A 24,428-nucleotide genomic window follows, 5' to 3' on the forward strand; every position below is an offset into this window, starting at 1 on the left:
TTAAATGATATAACTGATAAGAATGTGTTTTTGTGAATTGTGTAGTATTATGAAAATACAGTGTAGCACATTTTTCTAAGTCTCTGATCTCTTCCTTATATAGAATTAATAGGTCTGGGGGTGCCTGGGTGGCTTAGTCGTTAAGCGTCTGCCTTTGGCTCAGGTCATGATCCTGGGGGTCCTGGGATGGAGCCCCACATAGGGCTCCCTACTGGGTGGGAAGCCTGCTTCTCCCTCTCCCACTCCCCCCTGCTTGTGTTCCCTCTCTCGCTATGTCTCTATCTGTCAAATAAATAAAATCTTAAAAAAAAAAGAAAAAAGGAATAGGTCTAATGCCTTTAGGTATGTGCTTAGTTTCAGAATTTTATTTTAAAGGGATTTCTATGGTACAACACAATGTCTGTGGTACTCTTACTGAAAATCATTTATAATAGTCAAATTCTAACAATTTTTTGCAATAAGCTTTCATTAAATTTTCCTAAAAATAGAAAAAGTTCACATTATATACCATTTTGAATTTAATTTATTTTCTTACATTTTCAAAATAATTTATTGTAAAATGTTAGCTTCAAGGAAAATTTATGGGAAACCATAAAGCAACTGGAGTTCCTTACAATAAAATCCAGGATAAAAATACTTTTTGCAGGGTGAAAATTTATCAAAAGGTATAAGTGAATTATAAATTTATTTTGTCAATCTGATGAATTTAAGGGCACTTTAAAAGTTGTCTAGTTAAATTACTGCAGATATGACATGCTTATTGAAATCTAATCTGTAAGTCTAATGCCAATGATCATTTCTTCCTGCTAAAAGCTAAAAATAATTTATGTGAAAAACCCATGGAAGATTCTGATTTCTTCATAAAGAGTTTGATTTCTTCATAAAGATTCTTTAATAAGCTGGGCTAATCTCTGGAAGGCCTGAAATAGAAAAGAGACAAGAATTAATGAAATCAGGATGCTACTTAGGAAAAGTCTGTGATAATTTTAAAAAATTCAAACAAAGAGTATTCATCTTAGGTTGAGATAAGGCAATCAAAAGTCAAATTTAACATCAGCTTTATCTGGGTAGGATGCCATCAATGTTCACTAATATATGTAGATATAAGCATATCAGATTCCCAGGATTTCTGTTTGTTCTTATAGCCCTCAAGATCATTATTTTCCATTTTCCCCACAAGTTATTCTTTCATATAATCTCCCACCTGCATATGCACTCTATATCATTTCAATTGCCTATTCATATGTAAAAGCAGAGGTAACTTATGTAAAGCATATTTAATGATATGAGAAAGCAACTAAATAAAGAACACCAAGAACCAATCCATCTGTGAGGGCAAGTACAGACTCTTCTCAAGGTTAATGGCACTGTTCAATTTATGACTCTTCTATTTGGACTCCCAGACATGCAGTCCTTAGGAACTTGTTTCTTTGCTTCCTGTTATTTTGGCTGAACCCAGACTTGTAATTAATTTAAGAGTATTACTGTATTTGACCCTTGCTGATATATTTTTCTTCTGAGAAAGAGACTGATGGCTTTCATGAATTTGTACTGAATTTAGCTCATACTAATTCCATGAAGGAAGGAAAGAAGTTTTCTTCATAACATGCTAATAATCTGCCAGCACGGTTCAGTAAGTCTGAAAACAGTTCACGAAGACGATGGAGTTTAAATCCAGCTTGGTCTCATGCCTTTGTCTATTTGTTGCCACTAAAGTGTGTCTTTTAATAGTAATTCATGACTTTTTAAGTGATATCTGTTTTTCAGAAACCCAAGAGGACATTAAATAATGTTATAACTCACAAAATGAACAAATGCACCAGAAAATAGAATTGATATCTGGTGTTACTCTGAAGAGAATATTGTACTCACCATATCCATCTGTTCTGGAGAAGCTGAAGAGAAGGACGCTCTAAAGTAAGGGCTAGGAGCTGAGCTATCAATGTAGAAGACATTTCCGGGAAGCATTAATATCTAAGAGAGTTTATGGAAAATAAGGGAATTACTAAAAGAAAATATAGGTAGATCCAATCTCAGAGAGGGGAAAGCCTTTTAATATTTAAAAACAATTAAAAAAATCATGAGAAAAATCATTTTATGTAAAAAGTCTGTATGTCCTACAATAACATAACTAAAAGCACAGAACCTGAAAAAATGTTTATAGTAAATATGGCAAATGCTACCTCTTCTCCATTTAAAGAATACACAGAAACCAAGAAGAAAAACACTCAAATTCCTGCTTTGACGGGCAAAGGACAGCTTATAAAAGAAACAGAAATGGTAATAAACATGAATAAATGGTTAACCAAGAAGTTATATAAATTCAAACAATGAGAGACCATTTTTAAGTTACCAAATTTGGAAGTGGCTTTTAAGCTGGGACTTGGATGATAAGTAGGTGATGGCCGAGGCAAAAAGTGGGTGAAGAATATTAGGGAGAAGACAGTGTAAAGGCCTTGAGATGGGAAGAAGATTGGTGCAGTCAAAGAACTGAAAGGAGGTAGAAATTTTAATACATAAAGTGAATGAATAAAAATGTTTGTTATGTATATCAAGACGGAGTTGTGTGAACAACTGCTATTCTTGATGTGAGCACTGTGGCAGATGGCTCACTAACTACGAACTCCATTCCCTCTGTTTCCTGGGTGTACAAATATATTCTGTTGCCCAGGTTCTTTCTCGTTATGTGTGGCCATATGACCGAATCCTAGCCAATGGATGTGAAGTGATGCATGCCACTTCTAGGCCTTGCCCATAAAAATCTCCCCACGTGTGATCCATCATGCTCTTTCCATTTTGTAGCCATTGTGGAATCATCCATGTGTTGAAGACTGAAGAGCAACAAGAAGGAAGGAACTAGAGTCTCTGAATTGCTTGTTGGAGTAGAGGTGGCTTGCACATCACATCTTTGAAAGTTTTATGTGAGTCAGAAATAAACTTCGATTGTGGTAGGTCTTTGAGATGTTATGTAGTACAATCATGCAATTCAAAAGCATTCATTGTTGTTATGTAGTATACATCTGGGCACTGCCTACTAAAGTAAAGGGAGTTGGGAGTGAAATGGTTTGGGGCACTCTGGGGAAGAGATTTCAAGGCAGAAGATGGGTTTCTGTCCTGATTAATAATCAAATGAAAACCATCATTTCTCCCAATATAGTGGAAAATACTGGGGGTGTATACTATAAGCGAGGAGCTGTAAGAGAAGGAGGGAGTAGTGATAATCTCTTTATAAGATGACCAGAACAACTGGGCTAAGGTTGTAGTTGTAAAGTTGGAGATTATTTAGAAAAAGAAAGGCTACATGCAGCAGGATATATGGGATAGATGGAGAGCACCAAAAAACTATGAGAAAACCTGAGGTCTATGTCCTCAGCACCTACCTCAGAGATACATACAGATAGCCACTTATCAAATGATCCTGATGATAATGGCATTGACAGAAAGGCAAAGAAAACACAACATTGATTTATTATACTAAAATGTATTTCTTTGAACTAAGTCAGTATTTACTAAGTACCTGCTGTGTAGAATTAGTAGGATTAGAACAATGAATAAAGCGTGAGTCCTGCCCTCAAGTAAGATGGTTAGAGAGGATGCATGACTCGAAGTCCAGGTAGTCAGCTCCCAGGTCTAACCTCTAGATAGCAATTTTCTAGCGTCCAAACTACCTCATCTCTCATGTACTAGCATGGTCCTGTGCTTGCATCAACACAATCTGTTCGCTCGTAATTATTGCTTCAAAACAAAAGCGATCCTAGAAACAGATCTTAGTATTTACAAAAGACTGGCAAATGTGCCAAAAGCATTAATTCGTGGAGAAAGGATAATTTATTGGGTAAATTGGACAGCTACACAGAAAAATATTTAGATTTTCCACCTTAATCAATGCCCCCAAATGATAACTAAGTAGATTTAAGGACAAAAGGAGAAAAAGAAAATCCTGGAAGAAATCCTTACAGGCCAATTTTAAGTGAAAATAACAGGATACAAACTTTTCTGTGTAATTTTAACCATGGAAAATAACTGCACAGCCAAAATACTACATGTAGATGAGCTCTTCAAGAAAATATACTACAAATGGCCACAAAATCGGGGTGGTGAAATGATGGGCTACTTGAACATTTTTCATTATACTGTTACGAATTTCCCAAGTTTGCTAGCATGCTTTACTTTCTTAAATCAGAGGGAAAAAGCCCTCTGCTCTTAGCCGCTAAACTAACCAGTAGCTGAGATGAACGACTGTATTTCCATTAACGTAGACCAGAAGAAGAATTATGTAACTCAAAAATCTATTATGATTTTAACAATGAGACAATATTATTAGAAATATTAGATATAGAAATATCAGATAACATCTGATATTAAAATATTATGGGTTGGGATGGAGGGCAATGATAAACACCTCTCTTCATTTTTATTTTAAATGAAAAATCACTTTAAAGAAAAAGTATATCCCCCCCTGCCCATTTTACCTCTTTCTTAATGGCTTTTTCTTCAATTAGTTGTTTTATATCAGAAATGCCCTTAATTTTAACCCATAAAAACATTCCAGCAGCAGGAACATGCCATTCTGCCAAACCTACAAACCAAGAAAGAGAATATCTGCTAAAGTCATTTTTGATGATATCAAATATATCAATTAATGACATAAATCGCAGTAACTGTCAACTAGTATATCCAAAAAAGTTCCTTCGGGGATAGCATTTTTAAAACATAGAATTTAATGAGTCCTGAAAATTGAGGTTCTGAGTTTATTTCAAAAGTAAGAGAGTAGGGGCAGCACCTCGGTGGCTCAGTTGGTTAAGCGTCTGCTTTGGGGTCAGGTCATAATCTCAGGGTCCTGGGATGGAGCCTGATGTGGGGCTCAGTGGGAAGCCTACTTCTCCCTCTCCCACTCCCCCTGCTTGTGTTCCCTCTCTCACTGTCTCTCTCTGTCAAATAAATAAATAAAATCTTAAAAAAAATAAGTGACTGGGGTGAAGGGAGAGAGGGAGACTCAAGTATATATTTCCAATTTTAGTCAGTCTTAGGGTAGTGCAAGGAATCTAAGGCCTGTGTCTACTTCCCTTAGTTAGAACCGTACCGAAGCCAACTATGGCTCTTTCAATTATAGGAGAAGATTTTTCGACTCCTTCTAGATTCTTCCAGTGCTTCAATAAATTCTGTCATTTATACAATAGTTTTGAAGTCCAGTGGATTAGAGTTTTTATCAGAATGTAATAGATTATGAAAAGAAGTACTGAAAATTCAAGAGTTCCAGAAGTATTGGTAGGCTTTATGTTTCATTGAGTATTAGGATAGAGAAACCAAGAAGGAAGGACAATTATTTTGATTTTAATTATCTTTTAAAACTTGCTGTTGATTAGAACCTGTTATTTTTTTAAAGATTTTATTTATTTATTTGACAGAGAGAGAGCACAAGCAAGGGGAGCATCAGGTAGAGGAAGCGGGAGAAGCAGACTCCCCGCTGAGCAGAGAGCCCGAGGCGGGACTCCATTCCAGGACCCTGGGATCATGACCTGAGCTGAAGGCAGACGCTTAACCAACTGAGCCACGCGCCCCTAGAACCTGTTCTTTAACTCCACTGTACAAAGTGGTAGAATAGTACTCTTATTAAAAAGAATTCTATATTTACCAGAAATTTATAGGGAACAAGATATGAGATAAATAAGGAACTGATTTTTTTGTTTACCATTATTCACCCCAAAAGCTTTTTCTTTTCTTTTTTTTAAGATTTTATTTATTTATTTGAGAGAGAGAGAGAGAGAGAGAGACAGCGAGAGAGGGAATACAAGCAGGGGCAGAGGGAGAAGGAAAAGCAGGCTCTCCACTGAGCAGGGAGCCTGATGCTGGGCTTGATCCCAGGACGCTGGGAACATGACCTGAGCCGAAGGCAGATGCTTAACAACTGAGCCACCCAGGCGCCCCACCCCAAAAGCTTTTTTAATGATATAATTAAAACCACATAATTCATTAATAGAAAATTAAATCTAAATCATCCTGCAATCAAATTAGCAATAGGTATTATTAGAGAGATAAATCATGCTAATGATTAGAATGCAAGTAATTTGTAATGAGAGAACTGCCTTAGATTGTACTATTTTGTTTTTATATGGTCTAATTAGAAAAGGAGCATACTGTTTGACAATTCCTCTGCTGTTTGGGGGAAATTTTGAAGTAACTCTAAAATCTTTTGAGTATAGCCATCATTTGGCTTTAAGTTATTGCTAGCTGATTTTCAGGGTCCTGGGATCGAGCCCCGCTTTGGGGCATCGGGTTCCCTGCTCAGCGGGAAGCCCGCTTCTCCCTCTCCCAGTCCCCCTGCTTGTGTTCCCTCTCTCGCTGTCTCTCTCCTGTCAAATAAATAAATAAAAAAATCTTAAAAAAAAAATAAAAGGTCTTTTCCCCCCCTTTAAGCCACAAATTCTTTGCAGCGGACAGGTAAAGCAGAGATAGATAGAACAGCGCCAGGGTTTGCAGACTGTTACTTCTGAGATTGCTTATAGGGTCACATTCCCTGACAAGAATACTCCTGGACTCTTGTTTTTCATCTCCCAATATTATTAACAATAACTGTGCAGTGTTACCCGCCACCCCCCCGCCCCATGAAAGTGCTGGTGTCTGTCACAGGACAGGATGATGCTCCACTCACCACTTAGCCATTTGTCTGCAGCTGCCAGTAATGCATCCCTCTGGTTCCTATAGAAATCAGTAACCCTAGAAGAAGAACACAATGAAAGGCATGCATTTGGTTCATTGACTGAAGAAACCAGAAGGCTCTGGAGTCCAGTCTATAAGAATCTGTTTTCTATCTTGATTAAAATGTGGAATGCTTGAAAAAGGAATAGAGCATGTTTATTTGACCTGTCTGGTGGCAAACTTTTGACCATTGTGTTTTTTTCCTTTATTTTGGAATAATTCCAATGAAAATTAATAAAGGGAAGCCTATTTCTATGTAAAATATGGAAGCTAACATGCAATACCTCTCTACATGAGCCAGGAATCCCTCTTCTCCCCATTGGTGTAGAAGCTGTGATACCAGAAGCTAGAAGAGATAAGACACAATAACACACGTCATGGTTCACCCTCTAAAATGTTTTTTGTTTTTTTTTTTTTTTTCCGAAGCATAAAAAGCAAATCACTCTTGATTACCTGTAAACCACCACAAGAAAATATAACAAGCTGAATCAAGATTTACAGTGATTTATAATAAATGTTAATAACAATGACAATAAAATAACAAATACTTATGTAGTACTTGCCATGTGCCAGAAACTACTGTAATATATTAATACATTTTAGATAATTTAATCTTTGTAATAACCTAATTAGGCTATCATTTCTATTTTACTGATGAGGAAACCAAGGCACAAGGGTTAAATGGACTTTCCCAAGGTCACCCTGTCAGTGAGACACAGAGCCTGGATTCAAGTTAGACTGTCTAGCTCCAGATCCATGCCATTAATTACCATACTATATGGCTTCTCTAAATTTATTAAAAAATGCATAGTAGATATATGCTGTATAATATTTTCAGTGATTTTTCTATATAAAATGGCAGTTCTAAATGTTATAAATGGATAATGAAGTTTTGTTGATAACAGACACAAAAAATATGGGAAAAAACCCCCAACTTGATAAAACATGGGGACATCTGTACGCTGCAAAGTATCACTAGGTTAATTCAGTTCTCATCTGCCTTTTACAGTAAACATCCACGGCATCTGATCTTCTAATTCAGTCCGTATTGGAACTCGAGATTCTGTATCAGTGATTTCCCTCCCTGCCACCTTCACTCAGGCTTACTTGCTAACATCTATTTTCTATTCTGATTGCTTAAAAAAAAACCCCAAACCCTCCTATTTCTGACATTGTCCTTACCTGTGTAAAAGTGCTGGGGTGCAAGGTTGAAACTTGTGTGTGTAAGACAACTCTCTCTATCAAGGCTTTTGGACCGGTTAAAAACCCTATTCTCAACCTACACAAAAAGAGAAAAGGCACAAGACCAATCCTGGGTTAACAATGAATACATGTCACTATACTGATTTCATTAGGAAGAGAGTTGTGACCTGGGGACCTAGACGATTAAAACACTCTAATAAAACTAGCTACTTGTTATTTAAAATTCAAATTTAAGTGTACATTTAAAATAGAATGCAAGTCTGACCAAGTATTTCGAAATGTGTTCTTTCATATATGAAACCCAAAACCTGACCAGTCCCATTCCAACTTTAGATTAATGCCCAAATACCTTTGATTACTGGAGATGAATAAAGAAAGAAAAGGCATATATTACTACTAATAATCAAACTGATATTTTAAGGTAAGTAGGAATACTAGCATCTTAAATGAGAGTTATTTGGACTAAAGGACACTCAGGTACAGTCTATCTTTTTTAGATCTGGCCATAAATTAAGACACAAGGCCTTACCCAGAGGAGAGGACTTTTGAAAAAGAGTCAGCTCTGATGACACGCCCATCAATGTCCATGGAAAGAAATGTTGGTGCCCAGGACTTGAAATGGAAAAAACACATATTGTTCGTTTCAGAACTCTGTTTAGTGACTGTATAATTATTTTGTGTAGGGAATGGAGAGGGCATAGATTCCGATAGCAGTAACACAACCATCTTCTCTGTTACCTTAGTCTCAACCCTTAAAATGGAATAAGAAACCGAGATGCATGATCTTTTATGAGTACCGGCCTAGCTTCACAGCTTTTCTGCCAAAAACATACAGAAGAATTTACTCATTTGCTTAAGATGCTATTATTATGAATTTAGGGAAACCTCAAATGGGCCCTCCAAGGCTCAAAGGTTGAGATCCAGGATTAATAGAAGGGTTCAAGAAACACTCATTTGGATTAGATCAAAATGAAGAGGGCCTGCAGCATTCAGGATTGTTTTGAGAGAGAATGCTGATCCTTAGAACAGCTAGAAAGACAAAACAAGGTCAGGAATGTAGTCAATCTGCAGTATGGACCTCAATATTTCCTTCAAAAGGAGATGCACAGAAGAAAAGAGGCCAGGTCGTGTGGAGGGGAGGGAGTAGGTAGGTAGACGTGATATTCAGCAAACTATACAGAAAAATCAAGAATTTTTGTTTCTTTTCAGTAGATTTAAAGGAAGCACTGAATCCAAGTAGATGTTCTCAGCAGCTCCGAGAGCAAATAAAGGAAGTGTTTGATTTTGAAGAATCAGGCATTGGGAGTCTGTACCACTACTGCTGTCTATTAGGAGACGGTGATCATGGAAAGTGGCATGCATATATAGTGAAAAAGAACCTAAAAATCCCTTATTCTGCAGGTAAGATCCAGGCCTTCAATGACAGGGATGGTAAATACGTGGCATTCTGCCAGTAATGCTTTCCCCTATGTCTGTAACGGACACTGCTAACTGAGCACGACCATCTTTCTCTTTCAGATCCTTCTCAGACATCACTCCAGCCAGCCATTGCCAAGAGATTATAGCTGACACCTACTTCACATCCCTGGTATGATGTTTAAAAAACTATGAACTAGGATCTGAAGTTCAAGAAGACCATCAGCCCCCGACTCACTCTGTTTGCCCAAATGCATGGTATAGAGCACTAGCTCCTATTTTAAAGGTAAGTCATTTCTGGAAAAAGCAGTAATACCAGACCTGAGAAGTATTAATTCCATGATAAAACTGAAAGACTAAAGATTGAAATGGTAGCAAATTACTAATAATTTTATTTAATTTCAATGTAAAGATAGATTAGCTCTGACTCAGCAGCCAGGTTAAAGTCAAGTCAGTGTAATCACTTACAATTTATCTTCTAATTGTGAAATAAGTTCACATCATCACTTACCTTGCTGAACTGGAGAAAATAGTAAGGATCATCTTCTATGATGAGGAAATCATATTTTCTTGCGAGCTAAAAAAAGGTTAAAGTAGCATATTTAATTCTTAAGAACTATCTAAGCTGAAAATCACTTGGAATCATAATTCTTTGTATTCATTTATTCATTCAAGAAACTACTGAGTGCCTCTTTCCTAGACAATGAGGATACAGAGATGAACGAGGCACTCACTGAAGGCTCTTGTTCTCATGGAACTTACATTCTAGGTTCTGAAAGACAATATACATAAGCCAATGGATAATGAAGAGAAGAAATATTAGACAGGAGGTTTTAGGGGCTAGGCAGGGTGATAAACAGGGTGATATCTGAGGGGGACGGAGAGAGAGAAAGAGGGTAGCTGTTTCAGGCTGAATCATTGGGAAGCCCTTCCTGACAAGATAACACAAGAGCTGAGCATGACAAAGTGGCCTGCAGCAAGAAGGAGGTAAGAGACAATAAGGCCTGAGACTAGACTACCAGGTCACATAGCTTTGTGAGGCAGATGAAGGAATTTGGATTTCATTTTCATTGAAAAGGGAAGCCACTAGAGGATTGTAAACAGGAGGACCATGAGACTGGCTTTACATTTATATTTCAGAGGAGGGAGGGAAGGACATGACTGGCTGCTGTGTGAAGAATGATTGGCTGGAGATCGAGAGTGGAATGCAGCAGGGGTCCAGCATGGAGACTATCCTAGTAGACCAGTGAGGAAGGTGGTGGCTGGGAAGACGGTGACAGTAAGCGCAGAGGAGAGAAACTGGTGGATTTGGATCCATTTGGTAGTGGAGTCCACAGGATGGGTTGGATGTAGGGGGTGAAGGGGGAGAGAAGGGAAAGAGAGGAATAAAGGGTGACTGTTCATAGTGGCACTATTTACAGCGATGGAGAATGTGAGGGGTTGTGGATTGGAGGTTGGGTGTGGCTGGACTAAATCAAGAGTTCTATTTGGCCATGGTAGGTTGGAAATGCCCATTAGACATTCACAGTGGATGTTGGAAACAGAAGTTGGATGGAGGAGTTGGAAACAGAAGTGCGGAGTTCAGGGGAAATTTAGAATGGAATTTATAGCCATACAACTGGATGAGACTATCTGGGGGTAGTATGTAAATAAGAGGAGAACTCCGGACAGAACTCTGGAGTATGTGAAAAATAAGACAATATTTTGACACATACACACATAAATAAGTGAAAGAAACTGTTTGAAATCTTTCTTTATGATTCCACTACACATTCTATATAGTTAATATGGCTTTGGTACTTATATTAAAAAGCTATTTGTAGCAAAAGTCTATGGAGCACAGTCAGGTACATAAAAGAGACTTTACAAAAGGCACATTTCTCTCTTATTTTTCAAAGATTTTTGTACTGCTATGTATGTGTTTGATATTAAAAAAAAATGTTTATAGTGAAAAGTTTAGACATCGTAGTCAGGTACCTAAAAGAGACTTGACAAAAGGAGCATGCCTCTTATTTTTAAAGAATTTCTTTGTAACCTGAAATGCTAAGGAGTAGGAAAGAGAAGAGAGAAGTTGAAAATATAAATATAAAATAATGAAAATCAAACGGGGTTTGATTAAATAACCTCATAAAATTTAACATTAGGTAAAAAATGCTATTTTTTTAATGAAAATATCAATTAAAGGAAAAGAAAAATCTCATAGTTAACTAAGGATGGAATAATTTCTTATGTTACAATTTATTAGGACCCTTGGGCATAGATGACTTCCTTTTATTAAAAACTATCTTCCTTGTAATAATAAGAAATAAGAAAGGGAGCTTGCACAGTACTCTTCTTAAAAGTCAAATAAACAAGAACATTGCCACAGAACATTCTTTTAAAATACCTCATAGATTTCCTCCTTGCGGTTACTTGTTAATGAGTTTCCAGTAGGGTTGTTGCCATTTGGGACAGCGTAAAGAAACTTGGGGGTGTTTTTCTTGGGGTTCTTTGAGTTTTCTGGTTTCCATTTGGAAAGTACTTCTTTGAGGGAGTCCGGAATAATCCCATATTCATCACTGGCAACATTAATGATGTTGCAGCCCAGTGGCTTCAGCTGTTGAGCACAAATAAAAAGAAAAGCCCAAGATTCAGACATGATCACAAAATGTGTCATTGGTTCTTCTTCTACTAACCAAGAATGTTACCATTTATACCCTTAAACATAGAAAACTGCACTCATCTCTACACTCCAAGGGTTGAGGTTGTATATTCTCATTTTATTGTTGCCCTGGGGTAGTTCCATTATTGTTCAGAAATATGCCCTGTCAGTTCTCAGAGGAAAGAGTATATGCTTCCTTGCTCATATATGTCAGGATTGGCAATATTGTCTTGCTTTGGCCGGTGAACTGCAAGCAGAAGTGATGCGTGTTTGTTCAAACAGAAGCTTTAAAATCCAGCTTGTGGCTCTCCATTTCCCGTCTCCCTTCGCTCTAAGACTGGCAATTCTCCAGGTAGAGGCTGCTTCTCTCAGCTTGGGGCTTGGGATGGAGATGACCCGAAACAGAGAAGCTGTGTGGTCGATACGTAGAGTGTGAGAGCAAGAAACTTTCTAGCCGTAAGCCGTGGAGATTGGGGTGGGTTGTTATACTGCATAACCTGGCCTCTTCTGACTGAATTAGCTTTAGAATTAGAATTAGAACTGGTTCAAAAAGTACATGTTCGTTAACGAATGCTTCTCTTGACAAAGTTAAACACAGAAAGCATCTTTTATGCTAATACCTAAAATGGTTACAAGCCGACGTGATCTTCAAAATATTTAACAGGTGGTAGAACATGGGTACATCAGAAACAGCACCTGACTGGAATAGAGTCCTGGGGGCCCCCTGCATTAATTCTGTATCATGGGAAGTTCCGGGTGGTCTTAGGAGAGGGGTCAGGGGGGCCAGGGTGGTGATGGGCATGGAGGGGAACAGGGCAGCAGCTTAGCAAGGAGTATGGAGGTAGTCCGTATTTACCAAAGGCTAAGCCTGAAATCACAAGCAGTGGCCTTGCTTATAGACATAATTTTATAAAAATCTTGGGGAATCTTTTTTTTTTTTTTTAAGATTTTATTTATTTATTTGACAGAGAGACACAGCCAGAGAGGGAACACAAGCAGGGGGAGTGGGAGAGGGAGAAGCAGGCTTCCCGCGGAGGAGGGAGCCCGATGCGGGGCTCGATCCCAGGACCCTGGGATTATGACCTGAGCGGAAGGCAGACACTTAATGACTGAGCCACCCAGGCACCCAAAATCTTGGGGAATCTTATTCTTAGATGAACATAAAGAAAAACATTGGAACTTTAGAAATAACAATAATTTGAGTGAGGGTCTCAGAAGAAAAATTTTTCAAAGGATAAGCACACCCTCTTTTAGCAAATGTGGAATTACGTACTAGGTGGGAATAATACAGACAAATTTATGACAAATTTAAAAGTTCTTAGGCTGAAAAAGCACATCTACCACGAATAAATTAATATTGGGCCATGAAATAAACACATATTGCTTACTAGCAAATCTCATAGCCTGACACATAGTTTCTGTTTGGGTATGTGGAAACATTTGTGCATGTGTGCATGATGCCGATTACACAGACACTGGTTTTAGATTCGTAGGCATTATACAAAGAGTTTAGTAAATAATTATTAATTAGTATCCAATCATTAAGAAAAAGCAATTATTTTACTTTAGTTTTTTATTGTGGTAAATAGATATATAACAAAAATTTTGCCTTTTTCTTAAAAGATTTTATTTGAGCGAGAGCACGAGAGGGAGGCGAAGGGGGGAGGAGAAGCAGACTCCCCACTGAGCAGGGAGCCCCACGCAGGGCTTGATCCCAGGACCCCAGGATCATGACCTGAGCCAAAGGCAGATGCTTAATCGACTGAGCCACCCAGAGGCCCCCCCACATTTTGCCATTTTTAACTGTACGACTCATGGCATTAATCACATTCACAATGTGTGCATCCATCATTGCTGATTTCCAAAACCTTTCATCACCCCAAACAGAAACTCTGTACCCATTAAGCAATAACTATCCATTCCTCCCTATCCCCAGGCCCTGATAACCTCTAACTTACTTTCTGTCTCTGTGAATCTGCCTATTTTAGATATAAGAAACAAATAAATGGAGTAATAGAATATTTGTCCTTTTGTGTCTGGCTTCTTTCAGTTGGCATAATGTTTTCAACATTATGTAGCATGTGTTAAAACTTTGTTCCTTTTTATGGCTGAATAATATTCCATCATATGTATATGCCACATTTTGTTTATCCATTCATCTGTCGATGTACACTTGAGTTGCTTCCACCTTTTGGCTATTATGAATAATGCTGCAGTGAACATTTATGTACAATTATCTGTTTGAGCTCCAGTTTTCAATTCTTTTTGGGTATATACTTGGAGTTGAATTAATGAGTCACGTGGTAATTCTATGGTTATTTTGAGAAACTGACAAACTGTTTTCCACAGTGGCTGTACCATTTTACATTTCCACTAGCAATGTACAAGATTCAATAACACTTATTATTTTACATGAAAAAAATAGGTATTCTAGTAGGTATAAGGGAGTATCTCATTGTATTTTTGATTTGCATTTCTCTAATGACTAATGATGATATTGAGCATCTTTTCATGTGCTTATTGGCTGCTTGTATATCTTCTTTGGAGAATTTTCTATTCAAGTCCTTTATCCATTTTTTAAATTAGATTGTTTTTGTTGTTGTTGTTATTGAGTTGTAGGTCTTTATATATTCTGGATATTAAGTCCTTATCAGATATATGATTTGCAAATATTTTCTCCCATTCTGTAGGCTGTCTTTTCACTTCCTTCATAATGTCCTTCAAGGCACACAAGTTTTTAATTTTTGATGACATCCAATTTATTTATTTATTTATCTTTTTGCCTGTGTTTTTGGTTTCATATCTAAGAATTTAGTGCCATACCCAAGGTCACGAAGATTTGCCTTTATGTTTTCTTCTAAGATTTTATAGTTTTAGCTCTTACATTTAGGTCTTTGATCCATTTTGAGTTAAACTTTTATATGGTCCAAGGGTCCAATTTCTTTCTTTTGCATGTGAAAATCCAGTTATCCCAGAACATTATGTTGAAGGGATTATTCTTTCTCTACTGAATGGTTTTGGTACCCTTGTTGAAATAAAATGACCCTAGATGTGTGGGTTTACTTCTGGACTCTCAATTCTATTCCACTGGTCTATACAACCATCCTTATACCAGTACCACACTGTTTTAATTATTATAGCTTTGAAGTTGGTTTTGAAATTAGGAAGTGGGAGTCCTCCAACTTTGTTCTTCGTTTTCAAGATTGTTTTGGCCATTTGGATTCCTTCCAATCCCATATGGATTTGACAACTGGCTTTTCTATTTCTGCAAAAAAGGCTACTGGAATTTGACAGGGACTGTTTTTGAATCTGTAGTTTGCTTTGGTAGTATTGACACCTAAACAAGATTAAGTCTTCCTATTGATGGATAGGTGATGTTTTCCCATTTATTTGGGTCTTCCTTAATTTCTCTCAGCAGCATTTTGTAGTTTTTAATGTACAACTCTTCTACCTCTTTTCTTAGGTTTAATCTCCGATATTTTATTCTTTTGCCTGTTATTATAAATGGAATTGCTTTCTTAATTTCCTTTCCAGATTGTTCACTGGAAAAGCATTTTTTATAATCCAATTTCATGTCTTAGGAGTTTTGAGAAAATATGCCTTTCATTAAGACTAGCTAATAGCTTTATATATTAATTAAGATAATACTAAACTTGAAAAAAAAAAAAAAGAGCATCTGTGAAGTTAGAATCAACAGAACAGAAAGGTCCCCTCATTCATTCCCCTATTTTAAGCTAGAATGTGTTAGATGACAGTTGAGAGTAACTTTGAGCACCTGAAGTGATGGGCAGCACTTTACCTCCTTAGGGAGTCAGGAGTCAGGTAAAGGCTCACGGCTAGGAAGTTCTTATATTGAGTTGAAATAGTTTCCCTATAGTTTCCACCCTTTGGTTCCAGGTCTATTAACCTAAGGACCTGCACAAATCAGTCCATGGCTATCCTAAAGTATTGTGTCCCAAACAAACCTACTTCTCAGTGCTGTCCTCTGAGCAGGGCACAGCAGAGCCAGACGATCAGCTTCCTCCTTCTGGACATTATAGTCCCATTAATTTAACACTGGAGTGGAAAGTCCTAATTATACCATATTGGTTTACAGTTATATTAAATTGACATATAATATGACTATACTTAGACATGTGGTAATAAAAGATAGTAATGAAAAAATAAGTTTTTGTAAATGAAGTTGCATTTCAAATGAAATATTAAGAAAGCTGGATGTGATTTTGCACAGCTTAATTTTAGCACCTATACATTTAGACTTTGTAAAAAGAAATGTATAAAGCAGAGGGCACATTTAACATATTTTGCATATATCATTTAAGATGCTCTTGTTTACAGATGGAAGATACTATTTTATTTTTCCATAGACAGATAATTCTAAAGTGTAATGTTTTCTTCTTATTTATTAAAAGAAAGAGAGTTGCCTTTCATAAAAATGTGTACTCACAGCTTGAAGTGTTCCTGAATAAACAGGTTCATTTAGGAGGACATTATCTCCAGGATTAACCATCATTTCAAACACCTAACAAAAGAAGCATAGGTTAGTCTGGATAGTATTCTTTCCATTCTTAGAATGCCTTTTTTATAGTTTGAGCTCACTAGGATTCTAGAGTAGGAATTGGTAAATTTTCTGTGAAGTACCAGATGGTACATATTTTGTGGGCCATAATATCTCCATTGCAACTATTTATCTCTGCCTCTATAATGAGAAAGTTGCCAAAGACATTATATAAACCAATGGGTGTGGCTGAGTTCCTATAAAACTCTATTTACAAAGTTAGATGAGGGCTGGATTTGGCTCTCAAGCCATAGTTTCCCAAACTCTGTTCTAGGGTAAGATAACTGGTTTGGCTCCTAAAATTCACTTATGCCTTTTATTCCTTCTTTGAAAATTCATTAAATATTTACTATAAGCCAAGCCTGTGTATGGCATGGAGACAAAATGATGAGCATAGCAATACGGTTCTTATCCTCATGGAGCTACTAGTCCAATGGGAAAGCTAGACCCTAATCAAATAATTACTCAAATAAATGTATATTTAAAAACAATGGTGAGTGCTATTAAGTATAGATGCACAATGTTATAAGGGCTCATTGTAGGAGGACTTGGGCATTCAGGGAATTTGGGGCATCTGGGAAAGCTTCCTTGAGGAAGTGATGAGTTGGTATAGAGGATCACAGTAGGTACTTTGAGAAACTGAAAGAATTCTGTGGCTTGAAGGGGAAATATAAAGAGGAGGGTGGAGTGAGATCAGACAGAAATAGGCAGAGAAATACCATATAGACATTCAAGCCACATGAGGCAAGTAAGAATTTCAGGTAGAGGCTGGATAGGGGGAGTCACATTATCAGATATTCATGTTGGGAAGATCATTCTGCCTTCAATATGAAAGAATGAAAGATGAGTGAGAATATATGTGGAAAGTCTGGGAAGTTTGAGTATTATCTGGAATGTTTTTGCTGCAGTTCTGGGGAGAGATATGGGTGTAGCCTGACAGACAGTGATGATGGAATTGGAGAGAACTGAGAAGTATTTAGGAAATCCAAACCAACAGAACACAATCATGGATTATAGGGGAGTGAGGAAGAGGAGACATGAAGAATGACTCCTAGATTGCTGGCCACGGAGCTAGACAGATAGAGGGAGTGATGCTGTTCACTGAAAAAACAGAACCACAAACTCTCAGAGAGGGACAAGGTGATGAGTGTGTTTTGGTTTGAGATGCCTTTGAAACATCCTGTCATGGCGCCAGGTAGACAGATGGGACACATGGATTTGGAAGGAGCCTGGAAGTTATTAGCATATGATCAAGCACATGGGTGTGAATGGAGGTACCCAGGGAGAGTATGTGGATTAAGGGGAGAAGCGTTTCTGAGGACTGAGCCTTGAAGAACTCTTGACAAATGATGGATGTGTAGAGGAGGAGGGCACTGCAAAGGCAGGGCAGTTGGGCCAATGAGATATTGAGAGAACCAGAGAAGAGTGTTTCAGAAAGGATGGGAAGATCAACAATGTGAAAGGATATTTAAGGACAGGCGTGACAAATCTTCAGAGATTCTGCAGACAATATGATCTAGACAATAGATATCAAAGGGGTCTATTATGACGAAATCTTACATAATTCATGGAATCATCTTTTCTTTCCTCGTGGTGTGTCACAATCATCAGTTCAAGCCTCTCCTTCCTATCATTTTAACAACCTGTATCTCATGACAAACAGTATGGCCATTATCAATTGAGATAGACGTTCTGGCTTTTGTTTTCCAGTTTGGCCTAGAATGTTCCCTTCACCTTTTCCTTATGAGCTTTTGGCATGTTATGACAAACAGTATCTTCCTCCGAAAAGTTTCTAAGTGATTCAGGCTTTAGAGGACATCCTAGGACCAAACAAATTACTTGGGTGGCATGTGTATTGCCAATAAATCAAATGAAAACCTAATCACATACATTTTCTATGTCAATTAGGGAACATGAAAATGCCAAATATCCTAAATGAAAAGAAGGGCTGTTTATTATCTGGTAGCACTATTTAATAGAGGTAGACAGAGACAAAGGAGCCTAACATAACATCTATCTTGGAGAACAAATTGGAAGGAATAGTAAACCAGATTCCCACGAAGGCCTCTGTAATAAGCATGTCTATAAGTAAGTGAGTTATTGGTGTATCTGGCCATCTATGCTATCTCCCTTTGTTATGACTGATGTTGTGAAAGATAATGAAGAAATCGTCTTGAGCATCGTTCTGGGAGAAAAGTTCATGGGGTATACCTTCCTAAGAAAAGAATTTAATTAAAAAGAACTTTTTTCATATTAATCTATAGAATCACAGATGTTTCTCTTCAAGTAAACACTCAAACAGTAGCTAATTCCCCTTTTTTTCCAAATTAAATACAAAAAGAGGGAGGAAAATTATATTCTTATTACTTAAATACATTTTTCTGTCACAATAATTTAAAATTCATTAAAGCTAACTAGATTGCAGCTTTCACATTTTCCTAAAAAGAAAAACAAAGCTCCTCTGGTTTAAGACAAATAAGAGCCCTTTTTAGTCTATGGGGCACCTGGGTGGCTCAGATGGCTAAGCGTCTGCCTTCAGCTCAGGTCATGATCGGGGTCCTGGGATCGAGCCCCACATTCGGCTCCCTGCTCGGCTGGGAGCCTGCTTCTCCCTCTCCCTCTACTGTTCCCCCTGCGTGTTCTCTCTCACTCTCTCTGTCAAATAAATAAATAAAAATAAAATCTTTAAAAAAAAAGATAAATAAGAGCCCTTTTTAGTCTAGATGTGAAGACTGAATATAGAGAATCTTTATCTAGGACTAATTATTCATGAAAAAGAAAAGAAAAAAAGAAACAGATGAGACTGAGAACCACTGGTGCAATCTCTTGTGGGAACTCCCCAGGAGTGGTTACATCTGTGGACTTGCTGGAACCCAGGAGAGAGGCCAATGGAATAACTGAAAGAGAGAGAGAAAGAGAACTGAGAGAGAGAGAGAGAGAGGGAGATAACAGAACTAACCCAGAGAGAAGTCAGGGACAGACACAGACCTAGATCTACAGAAGCACATCCAAGGAGACCAGATGTAAACAGGGCTGAGCACAGATGACCTAAGCAGGCTGGCAAAGGAATAACATTTCATCTCAGGAGTATCAGGATATGTTTTCTAAAGAATTTAAAAATCCTAGTGAAACTTCATAACTACATAAATCAAAATGTAACCTGAATCTCTAAGCCAGATGAAATTAAGCAGGGCTCATTAATTAAACTTCTGGTAGGAGTTGAGTACTTCCTTAAGGGGAATCTTGTTTTAATGACTCATAGCTCTGGGACATTAACCACATGATCTACATTTAAGAAAAATCCGGTTGGTGAATGTCTTTAAGTTCCCTGTTTAAAATTCTAAGTAAAGACAAGATAGACTACCAGTAACTCATAAAACATGACCCTCTTGTGGTCAGGTGAGAGATGACTATATTTATGAACGTATTTGATTCTTAATTTGGGGTTCCCTTTCCTTTCTGTCTTACCTTGCAAAGACCGTCTTGGCTGCCAGATGTTATGCATATGTCCATCTGTCCTTGGCTGGTTGGATAATTGATGGTGGGAGGATTATGCAATTTTACTTGTAACTGTTTTAGCCAGGACAACAGCTCTGGGATTCTAAAGCATAAAACATATTTTCAAATTTATAGTATTAAAAACCATTAATAATACTAGACAATAGTTAAATGGTAACTGTATGCCAAGCACTTTATTCATTCAATTTAAAAATCCTCAAACGTTTTTTGCCAATATTAATAACCCTATTTAAAAGACAATGCAACAGACTTAATAGAAATCGACTCATTAAATGAGCTGAGATATGAATCTACATCTTTCTTATTCCAAAGCCTATTCTCTTTCTTTTATATTAGAGCACTCACTGCATGATCGATTCTTTGTTCTCCTAGGAAAATTTCCCTAGGCTACCTAGAAGTTCAGTCTCAAGATCTTTGTATCATGGAAAGAAAAACCTATAGTATATATTACATATAATTCATATATACATAACGTGTTATGTTTCAATATACTTTTCAATTACAGAACAAAGAAGACTTTAATAAAGTATAATTTGTAGACACTCCATAAATTACCCTTTATCACTGGAAGAAAACCAGCTAGGAAAGTCATAAAGCATGTGTTCCAGCTTGCTTTTATGAATGGATAAAGAAGATGTGGTATATATATATACAATGGACTATTATGCAGCCATCAAAAAACTGAAATCTTGCCATTTGCAACGACGTGGATGGAACTAGAGGGTATTATGCTAAGAGAAATAAGTCAATTAGAGAAAGACATTATCATATGATCTCACCGATATGAGGAATTCTTAATCTCAGGAAACAAACTGAGGGTTGCTGGAGTGGGGGGTGGGAAGGATGGGGTGGCTGGGTGATAGACATTGGGGAAGGTATGTGCTGTGGTGAGCGCTGTGAATTGTGTAAGTCTGTTGAATCACAGACCCGTACCTCTGAAACAAATAATACATTATATGTTAAAAAAAAAAGAAGAAGAAGATAGTAGGAAGGGAAAAATGAAGGGGGGGGAATCGGAGGGGGAGACGAAACATGAGAGACTGTGGACTCAGAAACAAACTGAGGGTTCTAGAGGGGAGGGGGGTGGGGGATGGGTTAGCCTGGTGATGGGTATTAAGGAGGGCACATTCTGCATGGAGCACAGGGTGTTATACACAAACAATGAATCATGGAACACTACATCAAAAACTAATGATGTAATGTATGGTGATTAACATAACATAATAAAAAAAATCAGAAAAAAAAGATCTGCTTCTTTGATTACTGTTACCTTTTACAAAGTAGATCTCGAATTATGCTAGTTTTGTTTTGTGGCCTACCTTTCATATTTCAGTACAAATCTCAGTCCTACTTTTTTGTTTTGATAAAATATGCATAATAAAATGTACCATTTAAAAAAAAAAGAAATTAAAGACAACTGGGGGTGCCTGGCTGGCTCAGTTGGTTAAGCATCTGCCTTAGGCTCAGGTCATGATCCTGGGGTCCTGGGATCCAGCCCTGGTTGGGCTCTCTGCTCAGTGGGAAGTCTGCTTCTCCCTCTCTGCCCCTTCCCCCACTTGTTCTTTTTCTCTCTCAAATAAATAAAATCTTAAAAAAAATAAAAGACATCTGAACAGAGGGCAAAGTATTTGCATAGCTGTCTGCAACTATTAAGGGAACACAATTTCTACAAAATCCACCCCCCGCAGGACTTAAAATTTGCTGCTTTCTGGATTGTCCTTTTCCTCCTTCCTCCTAACCTGCTTCTCTTTCCCTAACTATATCATTTTTTTTTTTTTTTCCCAGTCTCAGCTCCAATGGTATATGCCTTCTCTTGGCTTCTACAAGGAAATAAGCCTCTCATTATTTAAAGTCAAGGAGAAGTCACTGAGGAGGGTTAAGCATTTAATAAACCTGTTGCTCTTAATTATTCTTAATTATTCTTTGAAAACTTTTCCCCAAACCTTCCTACCTGTGGAATACCCAGTTAAAAAAGACACGTTACTTTATCAGTGGGCATTAGAATATTGCTCATGAAAATGAACAAAATTATGTTATCTGTCGATAAGTACCCGGCACTTTGAGAATACTGAAGTGCTCTCTTCATCATCTCTTCATCAAATTGGATGGGCTTTCCATTTTTTATGGTGATAACAGCAGTCATAAAAGGGAACGTATTGGGGTTTGGTGATCCAGGAGCCAAGGAGATGACTGATTTCGGTGCCCTGCTCCAAGTCTCAGCTACAATACGTACGGAAGAGAAGAAGAAACGTTTCCATTGAAGACTTTTCATAAACAGAGATAGCTCAATATGTTGCATTCAATAAAACTGTAAAGCTGAACAATTTCTAGTGATAGAATACTAATCTAAAATAAACACGTAAAATGACTTTTTCTGGACCTACCTCACTGGTGGAGGAACCAAAGAATGGAGATGTCCAACTAAGGCAGAGCGACGAGCAAGTTAAGCAAGGGGCCACAATCACAGAAAACCTCCTCTCCTCCATTTAGCGCCTCCCTGCCCCAGGCTTCAGCGCTCACTCCTTCCCACCTTACCAGGCCCTCCCCACTCCGCACACATGTGCACTCGTGCCTAACATGTACTCATCCTGCAGGGAAGAGCCTTTCTGGACAGCACACCCTCTCTCTTCCACGGACGTGTCCCACAACAGCTGAGATACCCAATTCCCCGCCTCCCGTTCCGGCCCGAGTTCTCTGAGAACAAAGTCTGTCCCTGTCTCAGCTTTGCACGCTGAGCTTGGATCACTGGGAGCGTTCACAGCTGAATGAATGAACCCGCGCCAGCGCTGACCGTAGGCACCGCCGCTGGAGGCTCCGCGAGAAACCCCCACGCCCGGAGGAGCGGCGCCGGCCCAGGACTCACTCATGACTCGGATGGCAGAAGGCTTTCTCGCTGCGCTCGTGGCGGTGAGGAACCGTGCGTAATTCATGTCTCTGATACCCGAGCACCTTCTTCGGTAGCTGAAAACTAGAAAAACCAAATAGCCGCGTCAAGGAGTGCCTCCGAACTCCGGAAACGCCACCTCGGTTGTACCCCCCGCCGCTGAAACGCCCCGGCTGGAGGCTGCGCTCAGCGTCTGGGTCCCGAACGGGCCCGGGGCCGGTGGCCGACCCGCACGGTGCGCCGCAGACGCAGGGTCGCTCCCACTCCCGGCCCGCGCCCCGCGCACTCGGGCCGCCGCGGGGGGGCCGGGGCAGGTTCCCGCCTCGCCCCCTCCCGCCCCGCGCCGCAGCCTATGGCCGCCCGCCGCGCGCGCCTCCCCATCCCGGGTCAGCGCCCTCGGCGCGGGGCGGGCTGGGTGACGGCCGGCCGCGAGGCACTTGCAGTCCTGGGCCAGTGCCTGAGTCCATTTAAAGCGAGTCCGACTCTTGACCTCGCAGCTGGGAGTCGCCGCAAGGAAGAAGCTGGGTTGCCCTGGGCGCCCGCCTGGGACCTCGCCGAGGGGCTACTGGGGGGGGGTGGAGGCGGGGGGTGCGCCGGAAGTCCCCACGATCCTAATCCTTGAGTGCCATCTGGTGGCTGCTTTGGTCCATTGCAGCGGGCTTCCTAAACTGCTTTTGTCTGGTACGCATAATTCCTTGTGGCTGGTGGTTGGTTACCTGGCCTCTGGCGAAGCAGCTGGCGCGTTTCACCCCTCGGGCACTGTTGTGTTTCATACTGACCTTTCGTAGTATAGGTATAGGCACTATCCCAGGAAGTCACCCAGGCGACCCAGATGATTTGCAACGTCACTTTCTCCAAGATCTGGACATTTTAGAGTGAGGGTGGAGTGTTGAAACAAATTTTGGAAGAATCACTCTGAGGGTCTCCTCAAATTTTACTATCTTCCCTCCCCTTGGATTTTCTGACCTTTCATTATGGACTTCCGTTAGACTTAGGACTTAGATTCATCCCTTTGCGTCTAGCACCCGGACCTCTTTTCTTACAGAGCAATTCTCCCCATCCTCCACCTTCCACTTGCATCCCCCTCTACCCCCAGTTTTCTCTGTGATTTCACCTTCCTGAGTCACCAAAATGGAATGCAGTTTTCCGTGTGAGCACTTAATGAATGAAGATTTTGAGACAGTCCCTCTTTTTTTTTTTTTTTTATTCCTAGGTGGATATAAAAGAGTCATTTATTTTGAACAAATTCCAAACTGGCCTCATTCATTCAGTAAACATTTATTGAATACTTCCTGGATGAGTACTGACATATTGTCAAAGGGCTCTCTTCTAGACAGAAATAGATTAGTCCGAGACATTTCTATCCTTATCCAGGTCCTGGCAACAGAAGGAGGAGATAACCCAGTGAAATCTTTATGCCGGCAGCTGAATACCAGAAGGGAATTTCATTAGTAAAGCTGCTAGAAGCCCAAGAGGCAGTGGGGTTCTGGATTCAGAGACTTCAAGTG

At 39.0% G+C, this 24,428-nt stretch overlaps 1 protein-coding gene and 1 long non-coding RNA gene across 16 annotated transcripts in view; one reads left to right on the forward strand and one right to left on the reverse strand.

Moving 5' to 3' along the window:
- LOC118531498 (uncharacterized) overlaps positions 1-24,428 on the forward strand; it is a 187,994-nt gene that overhangs the window by 44,038 nt on the left and 119,528 nt on the right. For 5 of the 14 annotated variants that reach the window (XR_004915237.2, XR_004915233.2, XR_004915234.2 and 2 more), the window contains 4 exons: positions 2,803-2,921; positions 9,112-9,303; positions 9,421-9,604; positions 20,542-21,026. This is a non-coding gene — a long non-coding RNA (uncharacterized LOC118531498). Of the gene's footprint in view, positions 1-1,767; positions 1,918-2,802; positions 2,949-9,111; positions 9,304-9,420; positions 9,605-20,541; positions 21,027-24,428 lie in introns of those variants that run through there. The other 9 variants (XR_013446565.1, XR_013446566.1, XR_004915231.2 and 6 more) reach the window with 8 other exon arrangements.
- On the reverse strand, positions 344-23,486 carry AADAT (aminoadipate aminotransferase). Of its 2 annotated transcripts, none has more exons than XM_036085564.2 (14): positions 23,411-23,486; positions 22,900-23,004; positions 22,088-22,256; positions 19,986-20,118; positions 16,407-16,481; positions 11,705-11,914; positions 9,830-9,895; positions 8,432-8,514; positions 7,882-7,978; positions 6,984-7,045; positions 6,653-6,717; positions 4,473-4,579; positions 1,873-1,974; positions 344-920 (listed from the first exon to the last, which is right to left on the reverse strand). In XM_036085564.2, the coding sequence occupies exons 2-14, from the start codon at positions 22,964-22,966 to the stop codon at positions 879-881; spliced, it is 1,278 nt and encodes a 425-aa protein (XP_035941457.2). In that variant the 5' UTR covers positions 22,967-23,004; positions 23,411-23,486; the 3' UTR covers positions 344-878. The 2 variants fall into 2 exon arrangements, 1 of the variants encoding a protein (XP_035941457.2); XR_013446563.1 differs by lacking the exon at positions 23,411-23,486 and adding an exon at positions 3,381-3,418 and having other exon boundaries at positions 869-920; positions 22,900-23,352.

Source organism: Halichoerus grypus, chromosome 3, assembly GCF_964656455.1.
Source record: "Halichoerus grypus chromosome 3, mHalGry1.hap1.1, whole genome shotgun sequence".
In the NCBI taxonomy this organism is placed as follows: domain Eukaryota; kingdom Metazoa; phylum Chordata; class Mammalia; order Carnivora; family Phocidae; genus Halichoerus; species Halichoerus grypus.

What these genes read in the sequence shown, in the direction of transcription:
- AADAT (XM_036085564.2), bottom strand. Translation starts at nt 22,966, where the DNA reads ATGAATTACGCACGGTTCCTCACCGCCACGAGCGCAGCGAGAAAGCCT. An exon ending in GCCAAGACGGTCTTTGCAAG is followed by an intron (nt 16,482 to 19,985) that starts GTAAGACAGAAA and finishes TTCTTTTGTTAG; the next exon opens with GTGTTTGAAATGATGGTTAA. An exon ending in TTCCTGGCTCATGTAGAGAG is followed by an intron (nt 6,718 to 6,983) that starts GTATTGCATGTT and finishes TTCTTCTTCTAG; the next exon opens with GGTTACTGATTTCTATAGGA.